A 13,760-nucleotide genomic window follows, 5' to 3' on the forward strand; every position below is an offset into this window, starting at 1 on the left:
ACGCATGTATCACTCCTATTTTGCACCCGTGCAAAGCGCGCTTTTCCCTCCACAGAAGCACGTCACTAAACTAGGGAATGAACTTGCGCTCCCTGGGCGGTTCAGCGCAAAAAAGGAGGCGTGTTCCAGCGCAAACGTTCCTTCATGCTATTTTGCAGGTTTAGAAAACAATTGCGCCACTAACCAGGAAAAAATAGTTTAAAGTCAGTGGCGCGTTGCGCATGTTATTCATATGCTATTTTAAGGGCGCATGCTTGGCCATAATCAATGTAGCGTGTGCACAACGCGCATACACTTTGATTCTCTCATCTACACAGAAGCAGCAGTTTTCATTTTTGCAAATCATACATTATTACGATAGATAGATAGATAGACAATTTATTATAAAAGCATACATCTAGCTTACACATTTACCCACATAATCATACGCCTTTTTAACCGAAGTTAATTTGGGTGGGTTTCTCCATCCCCAACGTCCCTGACGAGAGTGTTGCTCTCCTCGGCTGTGAACCGCTCCTGGCGCGTGCCTGGCAAATCCGCCGTTATGATAGGAATCCGCTTTAGAACAAAGCGCGCCTGCTCTTAAAGGGAATGTGAGATGACGCTCTGATTGGTTTATTTCACGTTACGCCCAAACCACACCTATGAATAATGAAGCTGCTTCAGACCAACCCATTTTAGATATGCGCCTGGCGCAAGAGTCATTTATCCCGCCGGGAAAATAGCAACAGCGCCAAGACCTGCCCACAAAGTTACTTGCGATTTTGCGCTTTGACACTTGCGTTTCAGATCGTTAAAATAGGGCCCATAATGTTTTTATTTTTATTTTATTTTTTATAAAACTTCCATTTGTTGGTGAAATAATGGGTTAGTGTGACGTTGTTCCAGAGTGGCGTGTTACAGGCGTGTTTTAGTGAAGCACTGTGGAGCTTCTGGCCCGACAGTGGAAACGCAGTGTTGCTCTGTCCCACATAGCAATTTTTTTCTGGCCCAGCTCCGGCCCACACTATCACTTTTCCCTCGGCCCAAGTACCGCAAAGAATGACGGCCCTGAAGTGGCCCAGAACTGGATTAAAGACAAGGGTCTCACATGGGCCATAACTGGCCCGAATCTCAGCCAGTTAGTCACCCTTAACTGGCCCTGAACTGGGCCAAAACAGGTTTTATTATTGGTACCAATTCTCAGCCATAAGTTAACCATATCGACACCACCCTTTAACCAGAAACCCCAAAACTGAGCCATAACCCAGCCTAATCTTACCCAAACCATGTGAACAAATAAGGCACAAGCAAATTCAATTCTCAAAAATAGTTTATTTAACAATAGGCACAAGCCAATAATAATAAATTATTATTATTTTCTATTTTTTTAGTACATTCAAAGCTTAACATCTTATTACCACCTCAAAGTGCATTTAATTTCAAAATGTTCTGGTCTGTCTTAGACAGTAGTTTACTTATTGTAGTAATGCACAAGCCAAAAAAAAAAAAAACAGCTAGAATTTGTGAACACTATTTTAGTTGCCTGAACAGCCAACTATGTACAACATTTTTCAATTCTAACTAAATGAATCTATCAATGAATCTAGCAACATTTAATGAAATTTAAACATATTATAATGTAATTTTACTTTCAACAAACATAAAGCAAATAAAAAAAAATACTTAAAACAAATTTGCACATAAGAATGTTTGTATGTGTGAGGGAGAAAGTGATGCTATTTAGGACTGTCCTCAGGAAGTGAAGTACAGCTCTGCAGCCCCTCTTTTCTCCTCAAGCGCTCTCCCCAGACAGCAAGTGTCGGCCCAGATCCGGCCCACATCTGGGCCGTGTGAAATCCACATGAACCAGATTTGGGCCAGATCTGGGCTGAAACTATGTTGCTTTCTCAGGAGCAAGCTGAAGCCATCTTTGTATTGTTGCTAGGGCTGGGCGATATGGCAAAAAAAAAAATCTAGGTTTTTTCATAAAGTTTGACCGATTCACGATTTCGATTTTGATTTTTTTTTTTATTGTGTAACTAGTCAACTTAAAACATTACAAAAACATGACTTAAGTAACATTCTCTTTGTAAGTAACTTGAAAAACCATCTGGTTAAGAAACATTGTATTTTTAATGGCCATGCCATACATAAATTGGTCAACAAGGTGTAAATAAATGTAAAACAAATTCACGAGTTAAATATCTTTGCAGAAGATTTGAATGAAATATGAAAGTAAATATTGTGCAATTTGAATGAAACATTAAATACTTCTGAATATTTAGTAAGAAAATAACCATTTTAACCAATGTAAACATTACATCAGTCAACTCAAAAAGTTATGCAAATTTTCAACAGTAAAAAAAAAACAAAAACAAAACAACTTTGTAGACCATCGTGCAAACATAAAGCATGTTGTAGGCTAGATGTTCTTTACAGGTTTCTTGAGAGGAAGACCAGTCTGTCTACTGTTTCAGGCTTTAGAGATGCTCTGTGACAGGTTATAATGTTCCCACCTGCACTGAACACCCTCTCAGAAGGGGCACTGGTTGCAGGAATACAGAGGTATTTTTTTGCAAGTTTGCTGAGCCTGGGAAAGATTTTCTCATTAGCCTTCCACCAGTGAAGTGGGTCTGTGTCTGAATCTACATCAGGAGACATCAAATAGGCTGTCAGCTCGGCTTTGACTTTGTCTTCTTCTGATTGAATGACAGGTTGTGATGCTGGTGGTGCCGTTTTCTTAAAAAAGCTTGCCAAGGTTTTCTTCCTCTTAGCCCCAGCCTCTGTTCTCTGTTCTTCCTGTTCCACGTCCTGAGTCATCTGAACTGTTGTCTCAAGATTTTTGTCTGGCAACAAAGATGTCAGCTCTTTAACAACTTTTTGCTTGATTCCCTCCAACTTGTCATGTTCGATGTAAGTTGTACGGAACCTGGGATCCATCAGAGAAGCTATGTTGAGGAGTTCATCTGTGACAGGTTTGAGGTACGAGACACTCACATATGCTTCACCTGACAATGCATCAGTGAAGCATTGCCAAGAACCCGAGCTATGGCTTTCTCCTGTTCTAAAACCCTCTCGATCATTTTTTGTCTTGAACCCCACCTGGTGGGGGTCTCCGTAATGAGTTGATGAGAAGGTAGGCCGAGCTCAGCCTGTGCAGATGCAAGATCTCTTCTCTTTTTCCAGCTGAAGGAAAAAACACTTACAACCTTCTTGCACACTGCAACTGCACGGTCAACTCTGTGGTCTTTCACACCATGTTCTCTTAAAACAAAGCAAAAAAAAAAAAAAAAAAGAAGATTTGAAATAGCAGTTCATTGTACTTTGACAGAAATATTGTAAAGAGCTTTCTCCTTCATAACTGCAGAATATGAATCTATTACCAACAAACTCATATTAAGTGATTGGCACTGTTATTACAAAAGCAAAACAATAATCATCATCATCATCATCATCATTTCAGCTATTAATGAAATAACATCTGAATAACTGTGATTTTAATGCTTGAATTATTAATCTTACTTACCAATGGCATTGTGAAGACGATGTCCAAAGCACTGAAGATGGGTCCAGTCGTTCAGCTTCATTGCTTTGATCATGTTCGTTCCACTGTCAGTGGTCACGCAAACCTGTCGATCCTCCACAAGCTTCCAAGACGCCAGCGCATCTTTAAGCCCATGACCAATTATTTCCCCAGTATGATCGTCAGGAAAATAACATGTCTGAAGGCAAAAACTTCGCAGTTTCCATTCTGCGTCAACATAATGGGCTGTAAGGCTCATGTAAGGCTGAAGAGTACGACTACTCCACAGGTCAGTGGTCATAGAAAAAAAAGATGCCTTTTCAAGCTGCTCCGCTACTTTTTCACGTGTTTCAGTGTACATCCGGGGAATAGCTACGTCTTTGAAATATTTGCGGCTCGGCAACTTGTATCTTGGATCAGCAGTGTGTAGCATTTTTATGAACCCTGGCTTTTCTATGGTGTATATGGGAACCATGTCCTTAGCAATATGAAACGCCACAGCATCTGTAATTTATTTCCATCGGGGCGCCTTTTTGTCGTATGGAATGGAATTGGAAAATGATACCGCTAATGAAATCTGGCGTTTTGCAATTTTAGGTGGACCTTTTGCACTTGGACTTAGCTTGTTTTCATCTCTTAACTTTGAGCATTCTTCCCATTCAGCTTGGTGCCTTTGTCGCAAATGTTGGAATAAATTAGTGGTGCTGCCACTGCCGGTTGAAACTGACTTTCTGCATATTTTGCATTTGACAAAAGTTTGTTCGACGTCTGAACTCTCAAATCCGAACCATTTCCAAACCACAGAGGAAACGTTACTACCTTCCTTTGGCACAAGGTCATCCTGACGTGAAGAGCCGTCCATCTCTATGATATTATTTCTGTAGCCTATTACGTTCCTTCATAGAGCACTGTACTCTCACAGGTGAGCGGTTTATTAGGCGCGCCATCATGTGGTCGGAGTCGGACAAGCCTCTTAATTATTCTGCCATTGGTGCAATTACAATGTATCTATTTTTTTATTAAAAATTCGCAATACCTCGATTTAATAAAAAAAAATCGTCTTAAAACGTAAATTCGAATTAATCGAAAAAATCGATTGTTGCTTCTATCTCCTGATCAGTGGCATGTGTCAGACGATTTTTTCCTCACAGCAGCTAAAAGACAAAATACTAAATTAATAAATACATACTGTATCCACCAACTGTAAATAAATTTAGGTAACAAATTAAAATAAGGTTGTTTCGGTTAAATTTTATACAGGAAATGATTGCTTATAATGTGGCACTATTGAATGACCCGTAGGCCGGTCAATCGCACCCCGGTCGTGTCAGTCTGTACTCTTGTTCTCAAGTTCAGGGCAGGGAATCAGCTAACGTTACCATATAGGCAAAAGTTCACTTCAATAAAGAACAAAGTGACATCCGAGTTTGAATTCAGGTATTTAAAAAAGCTCCAAAAAAGAGATGTTCTTCTATTTTTTAAAGATTGCCATTACATAACCTGCCAAAATAACCTTCGTACCCGCCACGGTCGATTTTTAATCGAGATTAAGGTTAAATAAAAATACTAAAAAAATAAGAGAGCTGTAAACACATCGCAGGCTTGATCTGTTTCGGCATGAGTGCAAAAGAGAACCCATGTGGTTGCATATCTGCTGTATGTAGGCTATAATGTATTACATCTAATGTTATGTCGTACACAATATATAGACTGTAAAAAAAAAATAGGGTCGTGCACAAAATAGCTTCACTTACCTGAACAGCGGTTCGGTTGTCAGACGTCTTCTTCACCCTTCAGCGGGACGGGTGAAATTTCAAACGACGCATCACGTGAACCTCATCCACCAACCAGAAAGCTGCTGTTACCGTGGAGATCGCACCAAAATAAACAATAGTTCACTGCACAGTTACCTGTACATATTTATACAACTGTATATATATATATATATATATATATATATATATATATATATATATATTTAGTAAGTTTTAACATGATTTTGTGGTTCTTAAACTAAAGAGTATGGAAAACTTAGACTATTTTGTATGTGAATTAAGTTTTTTTTATTAGAAATTCATAAAAACAAATTAAAATAAATAATTAAAAAATGTAACTCAATTGTCATGTTAGGAAAATGTATATTTGGTTCAGGTCAAATGGATTTGGGAATTTTTAAATGATTATTGAATTTTGTGAACTGCTGAAAACTAAACGCTATATTTATTAATTATTTATCATTTTTTTCTGGACATAGCTTTTTTCACTGACTCATAAGTCAATTCATATTATTATTGTTATTATGACCGCCGCTAAAGCGAAAGCGGTCATATAGGGATTGTCAAAGTTTTTTTTTTTTTTTTTTTTTTCGTCACCTTACTGAATTTTTCGTCAACGATACCAGGGACACCGAAGCACCGGGGAACATGAAATTTGGTGGGCATGTAGCCCCACTAGACTTCTAAGGAAAAATTTCGTTTGGTCCCCGGGGGCCACTCCCCCCCGCGCTGGGCCCCCCCAAACCCCAAAAAATGCAGTTTTTCCTAAATAACTACCTGAACCGTGGCACCGAGGATGAAGAAATTTTTATGGTATGTTGGTCTACTAGACTTTTACGGAAAAATTTTGTTTGGTCCCCGGGGGCCACTTCCCCCCCCGCGCTGGGCCCCCTTAAATTTTTCGTCAACGATACCAGGGACACCGAAACACCGGGGAACATGAAATTTGGTGGGCATGTAGCCCCACTAGACTTCTAAGGAAAAATTTCGTTTGGTCCCCGGGGGCCACTCCCCCCCCGCGCTGGGCCCCCCCAAACCCCCAAAAATGCAGTTTTTCCTAAATAACTACCTGAACCGTGGCACCGAGGATGAATAAATTTTTATGGTATGTTGGTCTACTAGACTTTTACGGAAAAAATTCGTTTGGTCCCCGGGGGCCACTTCCCCCCCCGCGCTGAGGCCCCCTTAAATTTTTCGTCAACGATACCAGGGACACCGAAACACCGGGGAACATGAAATTTGGTGGGCATGTAGCCCCACTAGACTTCTAAGGAAAAATTTCGTTTGGTCCCCGGGGGCCACTCCCCCCCCGCGCTGGGCCCCCCCAAACCCAAAAAAATGCAGTTTTTCCTAAATAACTACCTGAACCGTGGCACCGAGGATGAAGAAATTTTTATGGTATGTTGGTCTACTAGACTTTTACGGAAAAATTTCGTTTGGTCCCCGGGGGCCACTTCCCCCCCCGCGCTGGGGCCCCCTTAAATTTTTCATCAACGATACCAGGGACACCGAAGCACCGGGGAACATGAAATTTGGTGGGCATGTAGCCCCACTACACTTCTACGGAAAAATTTCGTTTGGTCCCCGGGGGCCCCCCCCGCTGGGCCCCCCCCAAACCCAAAAAAATGCAGTTTTTCCTAAATAACTACCTGAACCGTGGCACCGAGGATGAAGAAATTTTTATGGTATGTTGCTCTTAAGGGCCCACATCAACCTAGCCCATAATCACTCATTTGTGATTTGCGCCCCTCCCATAAAAAATTAAAATGCAATATTATTCTGCTTTAATCGCCCCTATCTTCAGTGGAGATGTTCAGAACTGCACCATATTTCATGTGTATGATTAACTTGACATCCTCTGGGGGTATCCTCTGCTAAGTTTTGTAGAATTTCATCCATGGGGGGGTATAAAATAAATTCATTTATGTGCACATTTAGTGACTGTACACTCATCGGCCTGTAGATGGTGCTGTTGAGCGAAGGGTTGCTGGTTTAGGATGATACTGTCACACACACACATGCAGGAATACAAACAAATGCAAGCATGCACACACACTGACATCCACACGCACAGACACACACCCATACACACACATACAAATCCACATGCACAGACACACACACACAAACACACACGCGCACACATGTACGCACACATACATACACGCACAGACACACACACACACACACACACACAGACACACACATACACAAACACACATACACAACACACACACACACACACACACACACACACACACACACACAGACAGACATGCACATACTATTACTTTTTTTAGGTATATACATAAACACGCAATACAGCCAAATTACTCCACGTCATTTATTTTTGTGGAAAGCCAGTGCAGGCCTGAGCGGCGGTCATATTTTGTACCGCGATGCGGTACATCTAGTTAATTATTAAAATCATTACATCTCTGTCGTAGTTTTGATAACTGCACCATCCATGGACAACACTTTAAACTGTTTTATTTCTCCCGTGAAAAATTGTGGTGGTGGGGGGGACAATCCTTGAATATATAGTAGCGGCCTAAATACTTATAATACTTATATTTGTCCAGTACACAAAGTATGGCCCATAATCGCTACACTGATCTGGGCCACACACCTCCCATGCACAATCAGCCCAAATGTTGTCTGCCGTCATGCAGTGCCATCATTGCCACACATGGCCCACAGTTGGCTGACATGATGCATGCCAGTGCCGGCAACACGCCAGCAGTGCCATGATGAGGCCACATTTGGGCCAAGTCTGTTTGCTATGTGGGGTGCTACAGGCTATCTGTTTAAAGCCCTGGCTCGCACTGGCCCGACAGTGGAAACGCGGCTAATGAAACAAAACATACTCCTGACAGTACGCCCATCCTCTCGAAAGCCGCGTCCTCGCGCCGTACAAGGTCCAACTGTGGAGGGACATGCAGAGCAGTGAAATGGAGGAAAAAACGCGAGGTCTAAAGACACATTTTCTAAAGGTTTTAACTTGAGCAATGATGCTGCAAAAGTTGCGGAATGTGAGCGCAGCAGTAAAACGCATCAGTCTAGCGCATGTTTACATAGAAAAATAATGGAAGAGCAGTGCAGTGGAATGCAAAAAATAGAATGTTGTCTGTGTAAACTGCAACTTACTGTAGAAGGCACCTCGCTAGGTTTCACAACTATACAGTGGGAATCTGCTGTGTGGTCTGTTTTTCAATCCTAGTCCAGCCCTTATCCTCATACTGTATTTTTGTGCGTGCGTGTGTGTGCGTGTGTAAACAGAAATTTAGTAAGAGAAAAGGAATAGAATAAGGAGTAATTCTGTTCTCCAGAATTATTCTCCCTTTAATTTTTCATTCCTCGCAGCATCTCCAATTATTCTGCATGACTGTGTGCCTTCAACCTCTCCTTCAGATGCACTTGCTCACCTTTCTCCTTCGCTCTCTCTCTCTCTCCATCCCCTCATTCACACCCCCCTTCTCTCTCTTTATCCCCTCCCACTCCCTCTCTCATTCGCTTTCCACCAACCCCTCCCCTCCAATCCCGCCTGTCTCTCTCTGTAGTGAAATGAAGCAGGAGCTGGAGGAGGAGGGCAGTCGTTGTTTGCTTCTGTCCAAGCAGCACAAGTTCAACGAGCATTGCTGCATCCGCTGCTGCTCTCCCTTCGCCTTCCTGCTCAACCCCAAGCGCCCGTGTCTGGACTGCCACTACAACGTCTGCAAATCCTGCTGCACCTACAGCCAGAGCGAGAGGGGCTATATCTGCGCCGCCTGCCAAAAGAGCAGGTAAGTGTCCTTAGTCACACACAAACTCATACATGTGCACAAACGTGTACACTGAAGGATAGAGGGGCCACATATGTACTTCCAGAGAAATGGACATGCTACAAAATGCACAGTGTTATGGAATAACATCTGGATAGGGAGACACCACACCTGCTGGTACACGGCAACACACACGTCGTTCAAGCAGGTTGTAAGGGGCACATGGAAATAAGGAAATAAATGAAATATGTATGTTATGTGATTCTGTTTTACACATACATTATTGCTTGATTATTTCTAAGCGATTAATCATTTTGAAATGTTACACTAAATGGTTTTATTTATAGTTCTTAAGGCACATTTGTCTAGTTTGGTGTTTATGAATGGATACTTGAGCATTATTGATGGGGCTGTGGGGACACTTAAGAAAAAATAGGTTGGGAAGCACTGGGGACCACTGCCTTCTTCTTCATCGACTTCAACATCTTGAGGAGTTCCCTACTATTCCTTGTAAAGCTGGTAATTTTTTGCCTCAACATATTAAATGTCTGGTGTTTTTTTTTTGTGTGTCACTCCCAGTAGCATTTTTGCTTAGAGCCCTATACTTAATGTCTCCAGATATTTCACTCTAAAAAATGCTGGGTTGTTTCAACTCATGTTTGGGTAAAATGTGTACAAACACAACCGTTGGGTTCAAAAATTTAATTTAAAAATGTAAACCAATGGTTGGGTTTGTCCATATTTGACCCAAACATGGGTTGAAACAACCTTGCATTTTTTTAGAGTGTGATAACTGTGTTTGATTTCCTAAATGCTGGCTTAATGACTGCTGAATATGTGCACAGTCCACTGGAATTTTGACAGTGTGTGTGAGGCGGGTTTTAGAAAGCAAGATTGGAAAGATAGGAGAGAGCGGGATAAATAAGGAGAGGCTGCAGTAGCGAGAGAGATGGTAAGAATATCTGCAGCATATGTTGATGATTTATAGTTTGTGTGGTTCAAATGACCTGATAGAGTTTGTGTTAAAGGCATAATTCATCCCCCAAATTTAAAATTCTCTCATATTTTACTCACCCTTATGTCAATTCCAAACCCTTTGAGGGGAACACAAAAAAGGAGAATCTTAACATTGTACATTCTACACACACACACACATATGTAAGCTTGATGATTGTGATGGTTGTGATGATTATGACTTGTATGGAAAGACCACCTGAAGATTATTTTTAATGTAGTAAATATGGCAGCACACAGGTTTAGAACAACTGTTCCTTTAAAAGTGATCAGGGGTGTAAATCAGTGGTTTGCAACACGACATGAATCAATCAGGAAAATACTTCCATCATCCTTAGCTGTTTCTTGCTCACGCTGTCTCTTACTGTCTTATTTGCTTTCCTCCTCTCTTCATATCTTTCTTTCTCTCACGTACACTCACTCCATGCCCAAGGCTTGGATTCTCCACCAGGATTAATTCTCTGCGATTTTCCTTTCATGTTCCCTCCATGAAATGTTCACTGTATGAAAAATCAGACTCACAGATTTAAAATGACCAGATATCAACATGTATTTCATGGTATAAGCAAACAATGGTTTCCCTTGTCTCTTGCTTAGCAATATTTCAAGAGATGTAGCACCAGCTTTCCACTCACAAAACTGATTATGCCAACATGGAATGAAATTACGCCTTACTCAAAATTAATGTGGTTATGTAGTCAGATGGCCTTTTGAGAGAGATGAATATCACCATCTAAATTATTATTTTTTTCTTTGCTATAATGATTATCTACAGGTGATAAGGAAAGCATTTAAATTGCTTTTGTAAAGAGCGTATAATAGCATTTTTATTGGGTTTGTAATTAAAGAAATGTTCTGGGTTCAAGACAGGTTAATTTCTGTCGGCAGCGTCAGATCCGTGACATGGTATTTCCACGGATAATATTCTCTCTTTCTTGTTTAAAAACAAGTGAAAAGATATATTTACACTTACACAATTAAATTGATGTCTATGGGGCAAGATATTACAGAGGGTTGAAACACAGAAATTTGTGATTTTATTAAATTTTCCATGTAAAAAATAAATAAATGTTTTTAGATCTATAAAGCCAAATTTGTTCCATTTCGGTGGGACTACTTTTTTTAGGCGGACAAATATCTCATTTTATGTTATAGATGTAATTTTAGTGGATCGAAATTGTGCTTTGCAAATAGTTAAAAACAAATCAAATAGTTAAAAACAAACAGTATTTTAACATTTATTGCCAGTGGCAATTCCTTGCCCCATAGATGCACAATTTTGTTTTGTTTTTTACAAACTGAGTGGTGAAAGTCAAAATTATTGTCTGTGGTATTGTTACAGATGCCGTTGCTAGTCATATTTCATTAATTAACCCAGAACATTCCTTTTAGTGTATCGTATGTGAGAGAGAAAGATGCTGACTCAGATGTTACAGTGACACATCTCCACTCACTCACACTTACACTTAGTGCATTAACAAGTTCAGTAACACATCATAAGAGTGCATGTTCTCTTTTAACTGTGAAAAAATGTGTTTTCGTGTTTGTGTATGTTTATGTTTGTGCCATTTTGAAGTTGAAGTGTGATTGGTCTCTTTGCTCTGTCACTAAGTATCACTGCATCTTGTAAGCTTCAGACAGCAACACAGACGTGAGCGTTTGGATGGTGCAACACACAGATGGTGAAATAATGTTGTTTGCATGTGCAGATGGGGCCTGACAGGCGTAATAGGTTGAGGTCTGCTCCAATCATCCACTCTGTGGGTGGGTGTATAAGAAAGATACAAGAAATCTGTGTAAAGCTAGAGGCGAAGAAGAAACCTCTAGAAAACTTCATGTAAGGAAAAAGTCTCTCTCCGCATAACCTTCATCCATCTGTGAAATTAAACCACCAGATTTCCCATTTGAATTCAATGTCATATTGAGCCTTTGAAATGTTTGTGTGTGTGTGTGTGTGTGTGTGTGTGTGTGTGTGTGTGTGTGTGTGTGTGTGTGTGTGTGTGTGTGTGTGTGTGTGTGTGTGTGTGTGTGTGTGTGTGTGTGTGTGTGTGTGTGTGTGTGTGTGTGTGTGTGTGATACTTTTTTTTCAGGAATCGTTGATAAATAGAAAGTCATTAGAAAGTCAAAGAACAGCATTTATCTGAAATATAGGCCAAGTTTCACAGACAGGTCATGGATTAAGTCAGGATTATGCCTTAGTTCAATTAGGGCATTTAAGTATTCATTTATGGTTCAGACAAAATAAAAATAAAAATGTACTGTTGTGCATCTTAAACAATGGCACTGACATATTTTAAGATATCAGTGGAAGTTGCTTTCAGTTAAAACAGCTCAAACATGCATTTTAGTCTAGGGACTAGATTAAGCATTGTCTGTGAAACCAGGGGATTTTTTTTTTTTTTAACATTATTAATGTCTTTACTTTGTTACTTTTGATCAATTTAATGCATCCTTGCTGATTAAAAAAAATATTTTTCAAAAATCAAAGTTGTTTTGTTGTTGTTGTTGTTGTTGTTGTTTAGCTTAATGTTTTTAATGGTAGTGTCTTTTTATATTTAGATTCAGGGTATTACATTTTGTGTGGAACTCGTTCTGTACCATTGGCAAAGCAGACATGAACATTGGAAATGATGTGCTTATGGCTTTTATACGTGATCAGACTAATAATTTTGCTTGCTGGATGATAAAATGGGCTAAAACATGTTTATTTAGAAGGAGGCATCAGAGTCAGACCTTAATACCACATATACTTGATATTGAGCAATGACTGGGGCCAGTAAAAATCTAGAACACACTAGCATTGTGGCGGCACCACACACTCACATTATATTTAGAGTATGTCATCTAGTTTAAAGTATAATTATCAGAATAATTAATCTTTAGAACATTACCTGAACACTATTACTGGAATACAGATTTTCAAATGCTTTTAGTGTGCATACCCTCAGGGACATGGGGCAGTCATAAAGCATCCCAAGGATGAGAATGACAGTAATTGAAGAGAGAAGAGCAGCTTTAAATGTTCTGTAATCTGAGTTGACAGAGAGGAAGCAGTCTGGAAAGATGGCTCTGTCTCCTTACTTGACCCCGTCCTGAAGGCTTTTACCTCACATAAACTCCCAACCTTGTTGTGTGGAAAAAAATAGAAATATGTGTAAAATATGCTTTTATTCAGCAAGGACGCATATAATTGTTCAAAAGTGACAGTCAAGACATATGTTAATTTTATTTAACATAAAGATATATATATATATATATATATATATATATATATATATATATATATATATATATATATATATATATATATATATATATATATATATATATATATATATATATTGGGGTTGGTAAGATATTTGATGTTTTTGTTAGAAGTCTCTTGTGTATATACAGGGGTTGGACAATGAAACTGAAACACTGGCCAATATAATGTTGGTGGTTTCACGCCTATATACAGTATATGCGGCCTGGTGGCCAATCTTCACTGACTTTACATTCCATCAGTAAGAGCAGAGGGTGAGTGTTGAATTAGTAGAGCAATAGCACAGCTCTACATAAAATATTGCAATCCACACAACATATTGGGTGACATATCAGAGTTCAAACTTTAAAAGAGGACAAATTTTTGCTGCGTGTCTCACTGGCTCATCTGTGACGAGGACAGCAAGTCTTTGTGGTGTATCGAGAGCTATGGTTTTTCAG

The 13,760-nt window shown here is 39.8% G+C and overlaps 1 protein-coding gene across 1 annotated transcript in view; it reads left to right on the forward strand.

Annotated features, from left to right (window-relative positions):
- Positions 1–13,760, forward strand: part of myripb (myosin VIIA and Rab interacting protein b) — a gene marked incomplete at both ends in the record, with an annotated part of 325,794 nt that overhangs the window by 211,108 nt on the left and 100,926 nt on the right. Inside the window, one exon of the mRNA XM_081352764.1 lies at positions 8,841–9,062. Within this exon, the coding sequence (XP_081208890.1) occupies positions 8,841–9,062 (222 nt within the window). The remainder of the gene's footprint in view (positions 1–8,840; positions 9,063–13,760) is intronic.

The sequence above is a fragment of the Scardinius erythrophthalmus genome (genome assembly GCF_964197995.2).
Source record: "Scardinius erythrophthalmus genome assembly, chromosome: 22".
In the NCBI taxonomy this organism is placed as follows: Eukaryota; Metazoa; Chordata; class Actinopteri; order Cypriniformes; family Leuciscidae; genus Scardinius; species Scardinius erythrophthalmus.